This window comes from Henckelia pumila, chromosome 4 (genome assembly GCF_033568475.1).
Source record: "Henckelia pumila isolate YLH828 chromosome 4, ASM3356847v2, whole genome shotgun sequence".
Taxonomy (NCBI): domain Eukaryota; kingdom Viridiplantae; phylum Streptophyta; class Magnoliopsida; order Lamiales; family Gesneriaceae; genus Henckelia; species Henckelia pumila.
In genome coordinates this window covers 16,637,029-16,659,495 of record NC_133123.1, presented here as the reverse complement: position 1 = coordinate 16,659,495, position 22,467 = coordinate 16,637,029, and the positions used below count along the sequence as shown (strand labels likewise).

General features: G+C 34.7%; 2 protein-coding genes across 2 annotated transcripts; both read left to right on the top strand.

Annotated features, from left to right (window-relative positions):
• Window positions 1–10,684: 10,684 nt before the first annotated feature.
• Window positions 10,685–11,313, top strand: LOC140860565 (uncharacterized). The gene is made up of 2 exons (XM_073263570.1): window positions 10,685–10,757; window positions 10,913–11,313. Exons 1-2 carry the CDS (start codon window positions 10,685–10,687, stop codon window positions 11,311–11,313), a joined length of 474 nt encoding a protein of 157 aa, XP_073119671.1.
• A 452-nt stretch (window positions 11,314–11,765) lies between these two features.
• On the top strand, window positions 11,766–15,144 carry LOC140860564 (uncharacterized). The gene is made up of 4 exons (XM_073263569.1): window positions 11,766–11,954; window positions 13,063–13,125; window positions 14,499–14,815; window positions 14,904–15,144. The coding sequence occupies exons 1-4, from the start codon at window positions 11,766–11,768 to the stop codon at window positions 15,142–15,144; spliced, it is 810 nt and encodes a 269-aa protein (XP_073119670.1).
• The last annotated feature ends 7,323 nt before the right edge of the window (window positions 15,145–22,467 follow it).

Below are 22,467 nucleotides of genomic sequence, written 5' to 3'. Positions count from 1 at the left end.
ACCAAAACCACGGACTTATCCACTCAATAAATGATAACCACTTGGAAAGTTCGGATAGGGTAGTTCGATCATTCATCATATGAATATCCATTTGCATGCTTTGAACATCTCTATGTTCCATACTAATGAAACGTGGTACTTGGTATCGTAAATGTTAGTCTCAATCTCGAGCGATCCTTATCCTTATTTGTGGATGGCTCAATTGACTAAGAACTGTTTAGAATATACAGTGATTATAAGATGTGTTTCATGGTAGTCATCCCAATGTACTATCACATCTTACATGCACTCTAGTATATTCAAGGTCTTCATCTAAACATCGTATAGTATGTCACAACATAATAATATGATAAAAGATAAAGTAAATGTTATTATTAAAAGTGTAAATTATATTAAATAAAGATTGTTTACATATAGAGTCATCAAAGCCCTTAGCCACAAGTTGGCTAATCGGGCACCCATTCTTTCATCAAACTCCTCAGACATTGCGGCACGCCAATGGGGATCCTTGAGAGCTATAGTGTGCGAGGATGGCTCGGATGGAGTGGTGTCAGTGACAGCAGTGAGGGAAAAGCGAGGATTGGGCTTGAATATATTATTTCTGGAGCGGGTAACCATAGGATGAGAGGTCGAGGGTATGGGTGTGGTGGCTGTGGCTGGTTCGGGAGGTGGCTCAAGAGGCCGAGGGGTAGTGGGGCAAGGTTCGGAGATGGGTGGAGACTAGATGGAGCAGGTGAGTAGAATGAGATACGGCGCAGGAGAACATGGAGGTGAAGAATCTCCATACGGGGAATCCTCCACAGGGACACTACCATGCAGCACTGCAGGAGGAGAACCAGCACCTGCACGAGCGCCACCCACTAGTAAAAGGATACTCAGACTCAACAAAAACAACATGAAGCGAGACAAAGATTCTACCAGAGGAAGGCTCAAGACACAAATAGGCACTCTGGGTAAGAGAGTAACCAAGGAAGACACAAGGAGAAGAGCGGTGGAAGAGCTTATGCGGGGCGTAGGGGCAAAGCCAAGGATATCACATACACCAAAATATACGGAGCTTGGAGAGATTAGGAGAAGCAGTGAAAAGGCATTCAAAAGAGGATTTGTAGGAAAGGTTGCGTTTAGGTAGTCAATTAATGAGATAAACTGCAGTGGCAAAGGCATACGACCAGAAACGAGTAGGTACCGACACATGGTGAAGGAGGGCAAGACCTGTTTCGACAACATGATGGTGACAACGTTCGGAGTAGCCATTATGCTCAAGAGTGTGAGGGGGTGTGGTTAGGTGAGAAATACCGTGCAAACCAAGAAATTTTTTGAGGGCCAGGAATTCACCACCATTGTCAGTGTATAAGGTGATAATATGACGATTAAACCATTTTTCGACGAGAGATTTAAAACATCGAAATACAGAAAGAACATCCGATTTTTGTTTTATGGGATAAAACCATATATATTTACTGTAATGGTCAACAAATATAACATAGTATTTATAACCATCGCAGGAAAGAACTGGCGAAGTCCAAACATCAGAAAAAATTAAATCAAGCGGAAATTGCGAAGAAAGAGATGAGTCATGAAAGGATAATTTATGACTTTTATTGAACTGACGGGAATTACAATTAAATTGACGCAACGGAGAACTAAAGATGATAATGGCTTAGACACAACTAACTGACGTAAGACTCGATCAGACGGCGGACGACGGTAGGAGCCTTTAGAGCGGGCGGAGGATAGTGCAGTGGCTGGAAAGGGGACGGTAGCATCCCGGCGAGCAGTAATATGAGCTTCATGATTGAGGAGTTTTTCATGTAACTCCTCAAACGAGATTGCAGTGTCCCGCGCCTGGATGACATTGGCGAGTTCCTTGTAGTCATCATCCAGACCATGGAGAACCTTGATGTAAGATTCTCAATATCAAAAGGTGCATTCATGAGAGCGAGTTCATCAGCTTTGGATTTGATGAACTGCATAAATTCAGTAATGGACTGAGAGCCCTTACCGGATTTCGAAGTTGAGGCTTGAGTTGAGTGATGCGAACACAAGAGGGCTTGCCATAGGCGAGGGCAAGAGTATTCCAGGCGGCAGCAGAGATGGTGGCAGCTGCAATAAACAAAATCAATGAAGGAGACAACGATCCAATGATGATATTCAGGATCAACTGTTCTTGGTGGATCCAGGAGGTATACTCAGGATTGAGAGATTAAGTGGCGGCGGCGGTGGCCGTGGTGATGGTATTGGCCGGACAAGGATGAGAACCATCAATAAAGCCAAGAAGATCATGACCTGTGAGGAGGGTTGTGAACTGCAGTCGCCAAAAGAGGTAGTTCGAAGAGGTGAGCTTCAAGGGCGGGTGGACAGCAACATTGAAGAAGATTAGAGAAGAAACAATGTCTGTGGCAGCCATAGAGTCGATCGAAAAAAAAGAGAAAGATTTTCCGGTGACGGGATAGCGGCGGCGGCTGGAGGCTAGGGTTAGCGTTTATTGACGTAGGTCGTGGGCTCTTGATACCATGTATAGAAACTAATGACAGAATAATATTTTCATATATCTCAAGAATGATTAAATAGGATATTTATATACAACAATAAAGACTAAAAAAAGATAAAGATTACAAATAATAAAAAATTACAAGATAATAGAAAATATAATATACAATAAATATACAATATATTCCAATATATTGTGGTGCAACATAGGAAACTAAATTTACATGTGTAACATATGTATCACCCATGACGTCGGTGACATCGGCCTTCAAGTTTATAGCGAACTAACAATTACTTGTGAGGCCACTACAGAAATTACTCAGCACATATATTTTTCAAGTTTTAACACCAAAAGAAAAAAAAATGATGTGGTCGTGCTTGTGAAAAAGAAGAAAGAGGGCACGAGAAAGGTTCAAAAATTCATGTTTGGAATGACTTTGTTCTGCGCCATTGTGCTTTAATTTCTCCCAAAGGTGTTTTCGTTTCATTTTGGGAAAAAAGCACTCAGATTAGCTTTCATGGATGATGGTGGCCTGCAGCACCAATTGGATCCAAGGTTGGCTCAAAAGAATCACTATAAATGATTAGTCGTCCTATCCTCAAAACAAAATCTATCGGTGGATTTTAGTTGTCGCTCACAAAACTCCTACATACTAGGGTGCGTGATATCAAAATAATATTTATATAATTAAATATATTTTACATTTATGTAATTTTTTATATAAAGCTAATTTTTTCATGTTAATTTTGAAAATAACATTAAAATTCATTGTCATAAAAAAATTACATATAAGCATCATCGCATGCAAGAGGCAGTAGTGTGTATGTGTGTGAGTGTGTGTGTATTACAAGTGATTATAATAAAATTTTTATAGCAAATTGGGTATACTAATTTCGTAAAGTAAGGATATATACGACATAGTTCGTTAAGATCAAACGCTTATAATCAGACCAACAACTATATAGTTATTCTTGTCAAGATACAACTTTATTTTCTTATTTTTTTTTTACAACGCCGAGCCTCATACTAAAAAATTGGGAGAGATGAAGGAGTGCACCTAATTGGATATCAATGGGTCGGGCTGTAAGAATCATAAGTTCGGAGAAGGACGTTCACGTGCCTAATTGCTGGTGTTTTCTCATATCACGTTAGAGATCAATTTTACTCTTTCTCATATGCTGGTTGTGTCCCCAATAGAGAGTCTTACAGTTCTTCTTTTATGGATCGAGTTATTTGCACCAAATACCCCTATGAAATGTTTAAAATGTATACTTTTTTTTCTGTGAAATTTTAATAGGCATCTTCAACTCTGACCTTTTATAAAATTAGCACACGTGCCCTTTCATATGAGTGATTGTTGCGCACGCGCCTCTTATGCGATTAGGCAAACATTTTGATTTTTTTTTTTGCACCAAATAGCCCTATGAAATATTAAAAATACATGTTTGACCCCTTAAAAGTATAATTTTTAAATCTATTCAACACATAATACACAATTTTTATTAAGATCCAATTATAAAATATTTACCAAACATTGTTCATTTTATGAATTTTGTATTTGTTTTAAATTTATTTCTTAATTAATTTGTTTCTAAAAAAATATTATTAATCACTTCGTTATTTTATTAAACTCATTTCGTATTTATAATTTCTCCATTAAACATGCATTCATAAAAAATGATTTAAATACCGAAAAGTACCAAAATATTGAACCAAAATGATAAGTTCATGCATATATATTTTGGTTCAATATTTTGGTACTTTTAGGTATTTAAATTCTTATTTAAAAATGCATGTTTACTAGAGAAGTTGGAAGCACGAAGTGAGTTAAATAAAATAATGATAGCAAAATAAAGTAATAATTTTTTTTGAACCAACAAATTAATTAATAATAAGAAATTTAAAATAAAAAATTAATAAAATGAATTTTTTTATAAATATTTTATAATTGGATCTCAATAAAAAGTATGTATCATTATTTACTACAAATTGTGCAATGCTCTTCTCGAAAAATTTAGATTTTGGTTCAAACTATATAGTACTAAATCGAAAATTAATATGCATGAACTTATTATTTTGGTTCAATATTTTGGTACTTTTAGGTATTTAAATTCTTGTTTTATGAATGCATGTTTAATTGAAAAATTGGAAAACGAAGTGAGTTTAATAAAATAATGATAACAAGATAAAGTAATAATATTTTTTTGAAAAAAATTAAATAAGAATAATAAATTTAAATAAAATAAAATTAGTAAAATGAAAAATTTTGATAAATATTTTATAATCGAATCTTAATAAAAATCGTGTATTATTATTTACTGCAAATTGTGTAATGCATCTTCTCGAAAAATTTAGATTTTGGTTCAAAACTATAGAGTCCTAAATCTAAAATTAATATGCATGAACTTATCATTTTGGTACTTTTAGGTATTTATATCCTTGTTTATGAATGCATGTTTAATAGTAAAGTTGGAAACACAAAGAGAGTTTAATAAAATAATGATAGCAAGATAAAGTAAAAATATTTTTTTAGAAACAAATTAATTAAGAATAATAAATTTAAATAAAAATAAAAATTAGTAAAATGAACATTTTTTATAAATATTTTATAATTGGATCTTAATAAAACTTGTGTACTATTATTTAATGCAAATTGTGCAGTGCATCTTTACGAAAAGTTATATGCATGAACTTATCATTTTGGTTAAATATTTTGGTACCTTTAGGTATTTAAATCTTTATTTATGAATGCATCTTTAATCGAGAATTTGAAAACACGAAGTGAGTTTAATAAATAATGATAGCAAGATAAAGTAATAATTGTTGTAAAAAAGTAAAAATTTATGGGAAAAAGTAAAAATTTCAAAACTCAAAATATATCAAACTTTACATTTTATAATATTTTTCTCTCAACTCAATTGTATTTTTCATCACAAATGAAGACCTATTTATAGATCCACATTTGAGATTAGTCCAAAAATTAATACATCATCATCTACATCAGCATACACTAATTTTCCACATTTTACAACTCAATATTCAACATTCAACATTTAATATTCAATATTCAACTTAATAATAATAATAATAATAATAATACTATATTTTTCAACACTCATCCTTGTGATGATAATCGTGATATGATGACTGTCTTCATTATGTGTTTTATACTGCCTCGTTAAAAACCTTACTAAGAAAAATCCAGTGGGATAAAAACCATAGTAAGGAAAAAAGAGTGCAGTCATGTAAACTCCCCCTCATGTTAACATGAGTGATTCTTCACATATTCCGTAGATTGCGCATCCCAATGTTGTATATATGCTTTCTGAATATCGTCGTGGGAAGTGCCTTTATGAAGAGATCTGATGAGTTCTCACTTGATTGAATGTAACAGATATCAATATCTTTATTCTTCTCAAGCTCTTGAGTGTAGAAAAAGAATTTTGGGGGGATATGTTTGGTTCTGTCACTTTTGATGTATCCTTCTTTCATTTGAGCAATACATGCAGCATTATCTTCATATAGTGTCACAGGCTTCTTGTCGACTGTCAATCCACACGATATTTGAATATGTTTGGTCATTGATTTTAACCATACACATTCACGACTTGCTTCATGTAATACAATAATCTCGGCGTGATTTGATGAAGTTGTTACGAGTGTTTGTTTCTATGAACGCCAAGAAATTGCGGTGCCTCCACGAGTAAATACATATCCGGTTTGGGAACATGCCTTATGTGGATCAGATAAATATCCAGCATCAGCATAACCAATGATACTTTGATTGGTGTCTTTTGAGTACAAAAGTTCCAAATCTGTCGTTCCTCGTAGATAATGGAATATATGTTTAATTCCGTTCCAATGCCTCTTTGTTGGATATGAACTGAATCTTGCCAATAAATTTACAGCAAAAGATATATTAGGTCTAGTGCAATTTGCAAGATACATAAGGGCACCAATGACACTTAGATATGGTACTTCTGGACCAAGAATAACTTCATCATCTTCACATGGACGGAATGGATCCTTTTCTATGTTTAATGATCTTACAACTATTGGAGTACTTAATGGATTTGATTTATAAATATTAAAATGTTTAAGGATCTTTTCTGTATAATTTGCCTGGTGAACAAAAATTCCACATTCTTTTTGTTCGATTTGCAAACCCAGACAATACTTGGTTTTTTCAAGATCCTTCATTTCGAATTCTTCCTTCAAGTACATCATAACTTCTTGAATTTCTTTATTTGTTTCAATGATGTTTAAATCATCAACATATACAACAATAATTACATATCCGGATGTTGTTTTCTTGATGAAAACACAAGGGAATATTGGATCATTTACATATCTCTTTTTCATCAAGTGCTCACTTAGCCGATTATACCACATTCGTCCGGATTGCTTTAACCCATATAATGATCTTTGCAATTTTACAGAATAAAATTCTCTGGGTTTTGAACTTTTTGCTTCAGGCATCTTAAATTCTTCAGGGATTTTCATGTATATATCACTATCAAGTGATCCGTATAAGTAAGCTGTAACAACATCCATAAGATACATTTCCAAATTTTCAGACATGGCCAAACTAATCAAATATCGAAACGTAATTGCATCCATAACAGGAGAATACGTTTCTTCATAATCAATTCCAGGCCTTTGAGAAAAACTTTGTGCAACAAGTCTAGCTTTATATCTTGCTATTTCATTTTTCTCATTTCGCTTTTGAATAAAAACTCATTTGTATCCAACAGGTTTTACACCTTCAGGTGTGAGGACTATAGGTCCAAAAACATTACGTTTATTCAGCGAATCCAATTCAACCTGGATGACATATTTTCATTTGGCCCAATAATGACGAGTTTTACATTCACCAAAAGATTTTGGTTCATGATTCTCATTTTCATTTATGATGTCACAAGCCACATTATAAGAAAATATCTCATAAATATCTTCTATGTCTTTTCGGTTCCATATTTTTCCAGTATTAATATAATTGATAGAGATTTCACGATTCTCGTCAGTTTGTGGTTCTGACAGAACATTTTCATCATCAGATGTTTCTTCTGGAACACCATTTTCTATTTTATGATCATCGTGCTTCTCTATGTCTTTTCTTTTCCGAGGATTTTTATCCTTGGAACCGACTGGCCTTCCACGCTTTAAGCATTTTATGACATCATGAGTGTCTTCAATTTGTTTCTTTGGAATTTCAATTCGAGCAGGGGCATTTACAGCATGTATATATGATTTTGTTACCCCTTTTGTGTCTGCAAATGCATCTGGCATTTGATTTTCAATTCTTTGCAAGTGCACAATTTGTTGTACATCTTTCTCACATTGTTTGGTCCTTGGATCCAAATGTAACAATGATGGTACATACCATGTGATTTCTTTTTCGATGTGTTTCTTTTCTCTCCCTAACATTGGGAAGATTTCTTCATTAAAATGACAATCAGCAAAGCGTGTTGTAAACACATTGCCTGTTTGAGACTCAAGATATCGAATGATTGATGGACTATCATAACCGATATAAATACCGATTTTTCTTTGAGGACCCATTTTTTATCGTTGAGGTGGTGCAATAGGCACATACACCATACATCCAAAAATTCTCAGATGAGAAATATTTGGTTCTTTACCAAATGCTAGCTGCAATGGGGAGAATTATGATATGCACTTGGTCTGATGCGAATTAATGCCGCAACATGTAAAATTGCATGTCCCCATATAGAAATATGGAGTTTTGTTCTCATAATAATTGGTCTAGCAATCCGTTGTAGACATTTAATCAATGATTCAGCTAATCCATTGTGTGTATGAACATGAGCAACATGATGTTCAACAGTAATTTCCATTGACATGCAATAGTCATTAAAAGTTTGGGAAGTAAATTCTCCAGCATTATCAAGTCTTATTTTTTTGGTTGTATAATCGGGAAATTGATTCCGCAATTTTATTATTTGAGCCATTAATCTAGCAAATGCCACATTTCGAGTTGAAAATAAGCATACATGTGACCATCTGCTAGAGGCATCATCAATACCATAAAATATCGAAATGGTCCACATGGTGGATGAATTGGTCCACAAATATCACCCTGAATGCGTTCAAGAAATATAGGCGATTCTGTTTGGATTTTAGCTGGCGATGATCTTATAATATGTTTTCCAAGAGAACATGCTTTACATTGAAACTTATTATTCTAAAAGATCTTCTTGTCTTTCAATGGATGACCATGCGTATTTTCAATAATTCTTCGCATCATTATTGAACCAGAATGTCCCAATCGATCATGCCAATTTGTTAATATTGAAGAACTATTAACCACCATATTTGATTCGATTGGACTTATATGTATAATGCAATCCAGTAGGAAGCATTGATAATTTTTCAACCACATATTTCTTTCCTGATTTATATGTGGTAAGGCACATATATTTCTGATTTCAATCAGTTATCGTCTCAGTATCATACCCATGAGAATATATGTCATTAAAACTCAACAAATTTCTTTTTGATTCTGGTAAATATAAAACATCATTTATCAAAAATTTTGTACCATTAGGTAACAAAAAATATGCTTTTCCACAACCTTCAATCAAGTCTACATGACCTGATATTGTATTCACCATTGTTTTTGTTGGTTTTAATTCCAAGAAATATCTTTTATCTCGGAGAATGGTGTGCGTTGTACCACTATCGGGTATGCAAACTTCCATGGGTTTATCTTTGCTCATAGCATTTTTCATACTTCAAAAAAATTCAATAAAGAAAATCAAGGATAATATATATATATGCAAAATATAGCATGTTTCATAAGAATGCATGAAAAATATAGCATGTTACATTTCATTCCCACCAATATATTAATCAATGTTCTCGAAATCATTTGAAAAAATTTACAGCATTGAAATAAGTTGAACCATTTAAATGGTTACTGTTTTCAACAAAATTGGTCTCTTTTTCTTTCCCCTTTATCGATACTTTAAAGAGTTTACATAAGTGCTCAGGGCAGGGGCGGAGCCACCCTAGGGGCTAGGGTGGGCTCCAGCCCCACCTAATTAAAAAAAATATATTAGTAGTTTTTTATTATTTATAATATATGTGTAGCCCCACACTCATCCTTGTATTCCTTCTCTTCTTCTCTCGTTTTTTTCTAAAAAAAAGTTCTGAAACAAAAAGTTCTTAAACCCTCCTATCTCTTTAATCAATCGATTCATCATATTTGGTTGCCAAAATTTATAATCGACCACATATTTGAAAAGCTCTCATTGCAAGTTATCTTTTGACACTACTTTTGTGAAGAATTATTTTCTGCCCTAGCACAAGATTTAAAGGAGGTGACCCAGATTTTTGTTTGATTGTTATATTTTTGGTTCTTCAATTACAAGAATTGAATGTGTTTTATATTATTTGATAGTAATTAAGAAATAATCTCTTGAAAAGTTTTTTTAGATGGAATCATTGAGCCGATCGAACAGAACTACTGAAGGTTTGGTTTGGGATGAAATATTTGTTGTTTTATTTTTTTTTATTTTGTTCTGAATTTGTATATATTGGTAGAAATTCAATGAAATATTTTTTTATCTTGTTTTTTTCTTTTGTTCTAAAAGTAAGGTAGTTTGTTATATATAAAAAAAAAAAGTAAGGTAGTTTTTTGGTGGATTTATTGTCTAGATAGTGTTTAGTGTTTACTTCACAAACAAACAAAAAAAAAAACAGTGGTTGAAAGAGTGTAGTAACATTCTTTATTTTTATAATTGAAGATTGAAATTAAGTATTTTTATGATCGAAATTTGAATTTTTTAAATGCTCAATTAAATGTTTTTTCTAACATTTGTTTGTTCTAATTGAATATTGTATAATCATGTATTAAACTAATTCTCATTGTTTACATTTTTGTTTTTTTGATAGATTATAGAGGAATTCAAATGAAGAAAATAAAAACTATCGATTTATTTTTTAAACCAAAAGAGCAGACATCGACGAGTCAGGAGCATTCTCCGTCCAACATTGTCATCTCAAATCCCAGTGATCAACAACCTAACAAATCTCCTAGAATTGATATTGATGTGAGTACTCTTGAACCTGATCCGGCATTACGTACCCCGATATGGAAATATCATGTTAATCAAATGGATGAAATCAGACGAGTTTATATCAAGATGGGGCCATATCAACCTATTAAGAATGAGTATCCGCCGACCAAATTTTGAAGTCAGAATCGACGATTCCAAAGTCATTGGTTTAAGAAATTTACTTGGTTAGAGTATTCTCCTTCGAAAGATGCTGCATTTTGTTTTCCATGTTTCTTGTTTGAACATAAAAATCCTCGCAATTCTGCATTTACGATAGATGAATTCAAATATTGGAAGCGAGTTAATGATGGGGATAGATGCGCATTTTTGATGCATATAGGATGCAATACTTCACCACATAACAAGGCTGTGGAATATCTTAATAATTTGATGAATATACCTTGTCATATTGACAAAGTGATAAATGCACAATCTTCAGAAGAAAAGCAGAAGAACAGATTACGTCTTACAACAACTATTGAAAGCATTCGATGGCTCACTTTGCAAGCATGTGCACTTAGAGGGCATGACGAATCTCCAGCTTCTAAAAATCGTGGAAATTTTATCGAAATGATAAAATTTATGGAAAAAATGAATGAGAGTATTGGGGACATCGTCTTAGAGAAAGCTCCAAAGAATGCAAAATATACTTCACCAGATATTCAGAAAGATATCTTGAATATTATTTCCAACCAAGTGAGAACCAAGATTCGTAAAGAAATCGGGGATGCAAAATTCTGAATTTTAGTTGATGAAGCAAGAGATGCATCTAACAAGGAGCAGATGGCAATTGTATTAAGATTTGTAGATAGTGATGGATTTTTAAAAGAGCGGTTCTTTTCCATTGTATATGTGACAGATACAACTGCTGGAACACTTAAGAAAGAAATATCTGATGCTCTTGGTCGTTATGACTTGCATATCCACAACATGCGGGGACAGGGATATGATGGAGCTAGCATATTCGCGGTTCTTGGAATGGATTACAAGCTCTTTTCTTGAGAGATTGTTCATGTGCATATTATGTATATTGTTTCGCTCATCGGCTCCAACTAGCATTAACTGCAGCTGCTGAAAAAGAGGTATCCATTTGGTTATTCTTTTCAAAATTGAATTCCATTTGTAATCTCATCAATGCATCTCCTAAACGCCACGCTGAGTTACATTCTGCTCAAAGAATTGAAGTTGTGCATATGGTAGCTACTGGTGAACGTGATACTGGTAGAGGATGTAATCAAATTGGAAATTTATTACGGCCTGGAAAGACTCGTTGGAGTTCTAATTTTGACTCACTTTGCAGCATGATTGATATGTATAGCTCTGTCACTACTGTGTTAGAAAACATGGTGAATGATGGGGCTTCTAATTCTATCCGTGGTGAAGTCAGTGGTTTGTTGATTGCGATGAAGTCTTTTGATTTCGTATTCATATTACACTTGATGCAGAAGATAATGGGGCTAACAAATCTGCTTTGTCGATCATTGAAAGAGAAATCTCTGGATATTTTAAGTGCAATGGATTGTGTTTCAACTACTAAAATTTTACTGCATACTTTGAGAGAAGAAGGATTTGTTATCCTACTTAGTTATGTGAAAAAAGTTTGTGTCAAGCATGATATTGAGACACCAAACATGGAAGCTCGTTATAAATCTGGTACGGGTCTCTTGTCAACAAAAAGATTCAATCACAGTTGAGCACCACTATCGATTTGATGTATTTACAGCTGCAATAGATTTTCAAGTTGAAGAGTTGTAACGCTCAGAATTATTTAATTTTAATCCGAGAATATTTAATTTGGGAATATTTGGAGTTTTGATTTAAATTCTAATATTCTTAAATTATTTTGGATTGAAATTGAATGAAATGAGAAGCTGAGGACCAAATTAAAATTTTTGAATAGTTGAGGGGCTAAAATGCAAATAGCTTGGACACTTGTTATTCCTAAGATTATTCACGTGTGATTCATCAACTTCTATCAGAAAATCAGAGGAAGAAAACGAGAGTGCAAGAGCAAAGAAACCAAGTTCATTCTTCATCTTCAAGTTGAGATATCTTTTGATACGGGTATCCGATTTCGATTCCGAAAGATGTTCTGGAATCCTCGCAACGAAACCTTCAAATTGATGTAAGTTTTCTCTTAGTTCATCAGGGTTTGGTAATTCGAAAATGACAGACACCAGACTTGTGTTTGAATTGTTGTTGATGAGCTTCTATCTTTTGTAATATTGAAGTTGGGTTGAGGATTGATTGTTGTATCATGTTCTTATTATTTCCCAGCTATTATTTGATCTATATACCTGCTGATATATTGGTTTCGAAGCTTCAACAGCTGATATGCATGTTAGGAATGTTATAGATGTGTTCGGAATCGCCGAGTTATACCGATATGCCGTCGAAATTATGATTTGAAGTGATTTGCTATTGTTCTTGGACTAAGAAGTTGCTGAATTATTAGCTGATGATTCCTTGCTTGTTATGCTGTTATTTCAGTGCATAAACAGGGTATTTCAACTCATTGATCTTGATTCCGAAATCGATACAAGAACGCACAAGGTTGGTAGCGTTTTGCTTTGACGTTTGGGTTGAAACTTGAGAAGATTTTGAGATAGGTTTGGTGGTTGACTTGTTCAGATTTGGACAAGCTAAAAGACATCCTAAACATCAAATTTGAAAGGTAAAAGTGGACTACTATTTGATTGGGATTACAACTCGAGATGGTTTGTATCGAGTTTCCCCTAAATCACATACTTGTTTGCTTAATTGCTCTTATGTGCTTTTCTTTGAGTTGTTGAATAAGTCTTGATGTTAATGAATGTGGTTTGAATAATATATATTGCATTCATCTTGTAAGACTTGTTCTTTGATTTCGAAATGAACGGAAACGTTCGAATAGACGATTTGAGGGATTGTATATGTATGGCCTGGGTGGTTGTTTAGCCTAGCGTCTGATTTACATATATAATGGCTTCAAATTCTAGAGAAGTGAGATAAGTAGCCCCACCTCGATTGGGAGAGTCGGTGGATTAGTTATGATATCTACTTCTTGGGATCCCAACCGACGAATGAAGAGATGAACCTTGTTTTAAAACATGCATTGAAGTTATGATCTTTATATCATGAACTTGATATATGTTTGTATGCATGTTTAGTTGCTTTTACTGGGAAATCTATTTTTCACCGGAGTTATCCGGCTATTGTTTTGTTGTATGTGTCATTGCAATAGGAGGGAGTGAAACCGGGCAAAAGTGAACGTGAAGAACAAAGGATAAGAAGATAGCGTGATGATCCGAGTGTAGATGGTTGTGTGAGCTGTCATGATGTTGTTGAGTGTCTTAAACATGAGCATGTTAGAGCTACTTGTTCCAAGACTTCTGGATGAATAAGTTGTGGTCTTGTGATGAATATAGGATTTGAAATGATATGTAAATCCTTGAGACATTATAATGTAGTTTGATCTTGAATGTATAATATTGCTTCTTGCATGCTTTGTGGGCTTTTTGATTATGTTTATAAGGCCTTGTGATGATTCAATTCTATCAATTATATCATGTTAGATGTGGCTATGGAATAAATCATGCATGACCTGAAGCTAGATGAACATACTTGAATGATCTTAGTTTGACAGCAAAATGCAGTTTCTGTTCTGCTTCTGAACCTGTGCTCGCTCGATCGGGCAATTCTTACCGATCGAGCGAGGCTTTGAAATCAGGAACAGAACCATGAATATGTTGGGCTCGCTCGATCGGTGATATACTGCGGATCGAGCGAGGCCAACATAAGTTGCACCCGAGAGTTTGAGCAAAGTGCTCGCTCGATCGGTAGATGTTTATCGATCGAGCGAGGTGCTCCCATTTTTTAAAAAAAAAAAATTTATTTTGGTTAGACATTGATCATTGTCTATTCTATTTGATGATTTGATTATCGAGAGATTAGAACTCGGGTCGTCACAAGAGCTTAATAATAGATTCAATGATGAGACAGTTGAACTTCTTAAACTTATTTGTGCTTTGGAACCTAAAGAAAACTTTAAGTTTTTTAATGTTGATCATGTTTATCGACTTGCTGAGAAATTCTACTCTCTTGATTTCGATGCACAAGATTTGCATCACTTGAGATTGCAATTGGATCATTATAAACTTGATGTTGTTGGCCATGAAAGATTTCAGAATTTATCATCTATTTTTGAATTGTGTCGAAGATTGGTTGAGACAAATAAGTCAGAAACCTACAATTTGATTGACAGGTTATTTTTTCATGTGTTATACTTTATATTTACATCAGCTACATCGTTTACTTATATATTAAATCAAATATGTTTAATTAATTGATAGGTTGATTCGTCTTGTTTTAACTCTCCCAATTTCTACTGCAACAACAGAACGAGCATTTTCAGCTATGAAACTTGTTAAAACAGCTCTTCGAAATAAGATGGAAGCAGAGTTCTTTGCTGATTCTATGGTAATCTACATTGAACGGGATTTGGTCGAAAAAATTGATAACGATTTAATCCTTCTTGAGTTTGATTCTAAGAAGAATCGCAACTCCAGTAGTGTTTTAGCTACGTGTTTTTGAAGGTATTAAATATTAAATACTTTTGTTGCATGTTTTCATAAAGTTAATATTTACATATTTTTTAATTAATTATTTATTTTGTCAATATATTAAAGTTCAGGACGGAGCCAGCCCCAGATATTTTTGAATCCTGGCTCCGCCCCTGGCTCAGGGGTACGTGACCAATGTCTTGGAGTGCCACATTTATAACAAGCACTCTCATATCTTTTTGAGTGATTTTTATGTTAGAACCTAATGGGGGGGGGGGGGGAATTTAGGTTCTATTGGCAACTTAAGCAATTTAAAGCAATTATGCAAGTACGCAAGCGGAAGACTTAAAGCAGTTAATAATAAGTGCGGTAAATAAATGCGTAATGTAAATAAAGCAGTAAAAGGGATAAGAGATGTTTACGGAAGTTCGACGATAAATCGTCTACGTCTCCCTTTATTGGTTAAGATCGATTAACCAAGGATCCACTAGCACTTCAACTTCTTGGCCTTGATGGCTCCAAGGATAGCCGTACAACTCAACACGATCACCGCGCCGATACAACTCGAACACTTGGCCTTAAGGGCTCCAAGGATAGCCTCAATACAACACTTGGCTTCACACTCAAGTGCTTACAACGATAGCACAACACACTTGGCTTCACACTCAAGTGTTTATAACAATAGCACAACCAACTCACAAACTATTTTTACAAACACTCTCAAATATATCACAAAAACACTTTGATAGTGAGAAATTGCTTGCAAAGGAGAGAAGAGATGAGTTGGGATGTCTCCAAATGAACTTGGATGACCTCTATTTATAGTTGGCAAAGATTTGAATCTGATTTGAGTGCTTGGAGCGTGTGTTAAGAAGTCAAGGAGAGACAAAAAAGTGTTCGGCGCCGCTGCCATCTTTTTCCCAGCACTGAGCGGATTTTGTGGAAAAATCATATCTTCCAATATAACCGTTGGATTGCTCTGAAATTGGAACTGAAGCTTTGAAACATCCAGATATTTATTCTGAACGGTGAAGATTTGATTTGAACGAAAAAACATTTCCAGTAATTTTCTGAATTCACTTCATCATGTTTTCGAACCTGTTCTGTGCAACAAAGTTGAAAAATTCATATCTCTTAATCCATCCGTTGGATTAATCTGAAATTTGGACAGAAGCTTTATAACATCATACTACTGAATCTGATCGGTGGAGATTTGATTTGGATTTCTCAAACATTCCCAGTTATTTTCGGAAGTCGAATTTTCATGGTTTCGTTCCTTGCAGAAGTGGGTACTGTGCAGCATATATGGAAAAATTCATATCTCTCATTCTAGCCGTTGGATTGCTCTCAAATTTGGACAGTACTTGTAAAACTTCTTTATCTAGATTATGACTGGTGGAGATCCGATTTCGAGTCATACAACATTTCCAGTAATTTTCGGAAGTTGCTGCTCCATACTTTGACTTCTTCTTGTCTTTTTCTAAATATCTCTTAACAATGTTCCATGACATCCACATAACATTGTGTCCATTATATGAGCAAATTGAGACTTCATAAATACATTGATAGCTTCAAAATAACTTCCAATAATTTATTTGTCAATAAATCTAATCTTCAAAATCTCACTTTAAATGGTTAGTAACAATTAATCGAGTTTTGTAATCATCAAAACATAATATTATGAGATTTGTTAATGCATTAAAAACATTAATCTCATAACACGAGATTTGTATGTGTTTAAGGCGTAACAATCTCCCCCTTTTTGATTATCACAAAACTTGGTTAAATAGGAGAAATAAATGTACAATATTAAATAAATAATTTAAATTTGCACAATATAATTGCATGAATAAAACTCCCCCTAAATTAAACAATTAGTGAAGAAGAGTTTGTTTATCAAATAACCGATTTTATTCTTCATGCATTTAACCATACTAACTCTCCCCTTTAGTTAAAGTATTTAACCAAACTAATTCTCCCCCTTTTTGTGATAATCAAAAAGACTGGAAAAGTATGCAAAAACATGAGAATTGAAATATGATTTCTAAAATGCAACACATAAATTTCACATAAATAACAAAATATGAGCGTATAATATTGAATAAATACAATTAATTTGTATTATCCAAAATTAAGTTGCTCGAATTTTATATTAAGTTCCTCCTTAATATGTCATTATCTTTAGAATATGTCAACAAGTGATTACAACTCAATCATGCCAAGTTCACCACGCAAACGAATAAAAGTATTTTCATCTAGTGGTTTTGTAAAAATATCAGCAATTTGATTAGTTGTGTCAACATATTGAAGTTCAACTTCATTTCGTTCGATGTGGTCACGAATAAAATGATGACGAATGTCAATATGTTTGGTGCGCGAATGTTGAATCGGATTCTTTGTTAGACATATGGCGCTAGTGTTGTCACAGAAAATAGGGATTTTTGAAAAAGAGACGCCATAGTCGAGCAATTGATGCTTCATCCGAAGAATTTGCGCACAACAACTACCAGCAGCCATATATTCGGCTTCGGTCGTTGACAACGCAACACAATTTTGTTTCTTTGAAAACCAAGAAACTAAACAGTTTCCTAAAAAGAAACAAGTTCCACTAGTGCTTTTACGGTCCACCTTATATCCACCAAAGTCGGCATCACAATATGCTTTTAAATCAAAGAAAGAATTTTTCGAATACCACAAGCCGAGATTTGGAGTATTTGAAAGATATTTGAAAATGCATTTTAAGGCGAACAAATGTGATTCCTTTGGACATGATTGAAATCGTGCACACAGGCAAACACTAAACATAATATCCAGTCTACTAGCAGTAGCATATAATAAGGAGCCAATCATACTACGAAAGGAAGATTGATCCACAGTTTTACCATTTTCATCCTTGTCGAGTCTGATTGCTGTGCTCATCGGTGTAGATGATGATTTTGTGTTCTCCATTCCAAACTTCTTTAGAATCTCCTTGATGTATTGCTTTGGTTCACAAAGAACCCATCCTTGCACTGTTTGATTTGTAATCCGAGAAAATCGTTAAGTTCCCCCATCATACTCATCTCGAAGTGTTCCTGCATCAACTTAGAGAATTTTTGACAAAGAGTTTCATTAGTAGAACCAAAAATTATGTCATCAACATAAATTTGCACAATTAATAAATCATCTTTGTCATGTTTGGTAAACAAAGTAATATCAATCTTTCCTCTTGAAAAATCATTTGAAATAAGGAAAGTTGATAGTTTTTCATACCAAGCTCGAGGAGCTTGTTTCAAACCATACAAAACTTTGTTTAGTTTATACACATGATCAGGTAATAATGCATCAACAAAGCCATCAGGTTGTTCAATGTACACCTCCTCTTTCAATTCACCATTAAGAAAAGCACTTTTGACATCCATTTGAAATAACTTAAAATTTCTAGAGCAAGCAAAAGCAAGTAGCATGCGAATAGATTCTAGTCTAGCAACAGGCGCATAAGTTTCATCATAATCTATGCCTTCTTCTTGACGATATCCTTTCGCTACAAGCCTAGCTTTATTTCTAGTGATAGTACCATGCTCGTCAAGTTTATTCCTAAACACCCATTTAGTTCTTATGATAGATCTATCGTGCGGCCTAGGAACAAGATTCCAAACATTATTGCGTTTAAACTCATTCAACTCATCTTGCATAGCAATAATCCAAGAATCATCTAATAAGCATCATCAATACACTTAGGTTCAACATGTGAAACAAAAGCAAGATGATTGAAAATATTATTAAAAGAAGAACGAGTGGCTACTCCCTTCGAAGGACTTCCGATGATAAGATCCATTGAGTGATCTTTGTGAAGCGTCCAATCCTTCGGAAGTGGTGTTTCCTCAACGGAAACATCTATATCATTTAGGCTTGAGGAAGCCAACTCTTCTTCGAGTAATTCTATATCATCAATATTAGTGCGAACAATAGTAGACATAGATTCATCAAAAATAACATGCATAGATTCTTCAACAAGTAAAGTGCGTTTATTAAAAACTCTTAAGGTCTTACTTGAGGTAAAATATCCGAGAAAGATACCTTTGTCGGATTTGGCATCAAATTTTCCAAGGTTGTCCTTACCATTATTATGTATGTAGCATTTGGAACTGAAAACTCGAAAGTAAAAAATGTTAGGCTTTCTCCCTCTCCATAATTCATATGGAGTTTTCTTGAGAATTGGCCTTATTGATACGCGATTGATAATGTAACAGGCAGTGTTCATTGCTTCAGCCCAAAAATATTTTGGTAGAGAATGCTCACATATCATGGTCCTTGCAATCTCCACAAGTGTCCTATTTTTCCTCTCAACGACCCCGTTTTGTTGAGGAGTCCTAGGACAAGAAAAATTATGACCGATGCCTTTCTCTTCACAAAAGTTTGAAAAACTCTTATTTTGAAATTCAGTTCCGTGGTCACTACGGATCTGCTTTATTGAAAGATTTTTCTCATTCTCAACACGTTTCACAAAAGTTTTAAAATAATCAAAGGCATCATTTTTGTGGGCTAAAAACAATGTCCACGTGAATCGTGAGAAATCATCCACAATGAAAAATGCATAAAGCTTCCCTCCTAGGCTAGCGTTCCTCGAGGGATCACATAGATCTAGGTGAAGAAGTTCAAGGGGCATAGAAGTTGATATAAAATTTTTGCTTTTAAAAGATTCCCTTGTATGTTTGCCAAGTTGACATGCATCACAAATAGAATCTAATTTTAAATTGAGTTTTGGCATACCAACAACTAAATCAAGTTTAAAAAGTTTTTCTATGGTACTAGGACCAACATGACCTAGTCGTCTATGCCAAAGAATGTTGTCATCAACATTCAAAGATACAAGGCTTTTAATATTTGATAAAGATAAATTATTTAAAAAAACCTTGTATACATTTTCACATCTATAACCTTTGAAATTTATGGATTTGTCAGTCATGAGTGATATGGTGCAGTGTTTGGGAGTGAATTTGACTTCATAACCTCTATCGCACAATTGACTTATTCTTAGTAGATTATGTTTAAGCCCATTCACTAGGAGTACATCATCAATCAAGCAAGATTCAGATATACCTATTGAGCCGATTCCTTCGACAACTCCTTTGTTGTTGTCTCCAAAGGTGACAGTTCCCTTCTCTGGTTTGATGGATTGTAGAAGCTCCTTGTTTCCCGTCATATGTCTAGAACATCCACTGTCTAGATACCATATGCTAGGGAGAACATTTTTCCTATTTCCCTACAAAAAATTTATTTTGGTACCCTTTAGTTCTTTTGGGTCCACAGTGTTAGAAAAGAGAGATACAAAATAGAATTCTTAGAGTTCAGTCTCTCATAGCAACATCATCGCCACTTTCTAAGAGTGCTCCCAGTAGTAGGTAGGGCTATGCCTCTTTAAAAACCTATTTTCTTGGACAGAGCAGCGTTCATCAGGAAGACCAGTCGCATCAAGGCAATTTAAACCGGTCTATGATGAACTCCCTTAGATCATGATCTCATAATGCCAACTGATGAGTTGTTAAGTACTCTTAGGCCTCCATTTCATATAGCTCTTTTGATTATATTGAAATCTTAAAGATCTACATTTATGTCTAACATGTCCTATTTTACAACAATAAGAGCATGTAGGGGTAATCTCATTTTTGCCTTTGCAATTAGGCTAGTAAAGTCAATTGATTTCTTACCATACCCTATTCTACCCTTATCAAAACTACATTTCTGCATGCTAAGTAAGTTACTCAATTTATTGCTACTAATATTGAACTTATCAAATGATTTTTCTAAGTGAGCTATGTCATCCTTTAATCTTAGGTTTTCATGCTTCTTAGAATCTAATTCATTTTTAAGAAGTTTATTTTCTTTTCTAAGGGTTTTAGCCATATCAAACATAAGTTTATATTCTTGAAGTATTTCATCATAAGATGGTACCTCATCATTGTCGTCGGAGGTGATGTCATCATCTTTGGCCATGAGACAAAAGTTGGCTTCCTCATCGTCGTCATCGCTATCGCTCCAAATGGCTATGAGTGCTTTCTTCTTGCCTTTGTCATATTTCTTCTTGAGAGGGCACTCATTTGCATAATGTCCTTGTTGTTGACAATTGTAGCAAGGAACTTCCCTATCCGTCTTCTTTTTGAAGTTGTTTTCTCGCATGAATTTTTTGAATTTTCTTGCGAAGAGAGCCATATCATCATCTTCTTCTTCGACTTGGGTGGATAAGGCAATCCCCTTTGCCTTGGTTTTCTCATCCTCCTTCTTTGACTCTTTTCTTGTATCCACTTCCAACTCATGGGTTTTTAGTGTCCCGTGTAGTTGATCAAGATCGTAGGATGCGTTGTCGCCTTTGTTGGACTCAATGATGGCCGTCCTCTTGGCATCCCACTCCTTGGGTAGGGTGCGTAGAGCTCTTCTCCAAACTTGCTTGGATGGATACTTTTCTCCAAGTTGGGCTAACTCATTGATGATTTGAGTAAGCCTTCGGAACATTGTGTCGACGTCCTCATTGGTTTCCATCTCAAATGTTTCGTATTTGAGTTGGAGTAGATCGATCATCTTCTCTTTGACTTGATTAGTCCCTTCATGGCATATCTCCAACTTGTCCCATATTTCTTTAGCGGATGAGCACATCGAGATCCGGTTGTACTCGTTCATATCTAAGGAACAATGAAGAATATTCATGGCTTTAGCATTTTGAGATATAAGTTTCATATCCTCCTTGGAAAAGTCGTCAATTCCCTTAGGAATTTTGACACCCTCAACCTCTTTAGTAGGTATGTAGGGACCTTTCACAGTAACCTTCCAAAGGTCATAGTCTACGGATTGGATATATAGGGACATTCGGTTTTTCCAATACCCGTAGTTTATGCCATTGAAAAGAGGAGGACGATTTGTTGATTGCCCTTGAGCATAGTCGCTCGCTAGATTTGCCATAGAGCCTTTTTGAAAATATTTTGTAAAAAGGTGGCTCTGATACCACTTGTTAGAACCTAATGGGGGGGGGGATTTAGGTTCTATTGGCAACTTTAGCAATTTAAAGTAATTATGCAAGTACGCAAGCGGAAGACTTAAAGCAGTTAATAATAAGTGCGGTAAATAAATGCGTAATGTAAATAAAGCAGTAAAAGGGATAAGAGATGTTTATGGAAGTTCGAAGATAAATCGTCTACGTCTCCCCTTCTTGGTTAAGATCGATTAACCAAGGATCCACTAGCACTTCAACGTCTTGGCCTTGATGGCTCCAAGGATAGTCGTACAACTCAACACGATCACCGCGCCGATACAACTCGAACACTTGGCCTTAAGGGCTCCAAGGATAGCCTCAACACAACACTTGGCTTCACACTCAAGT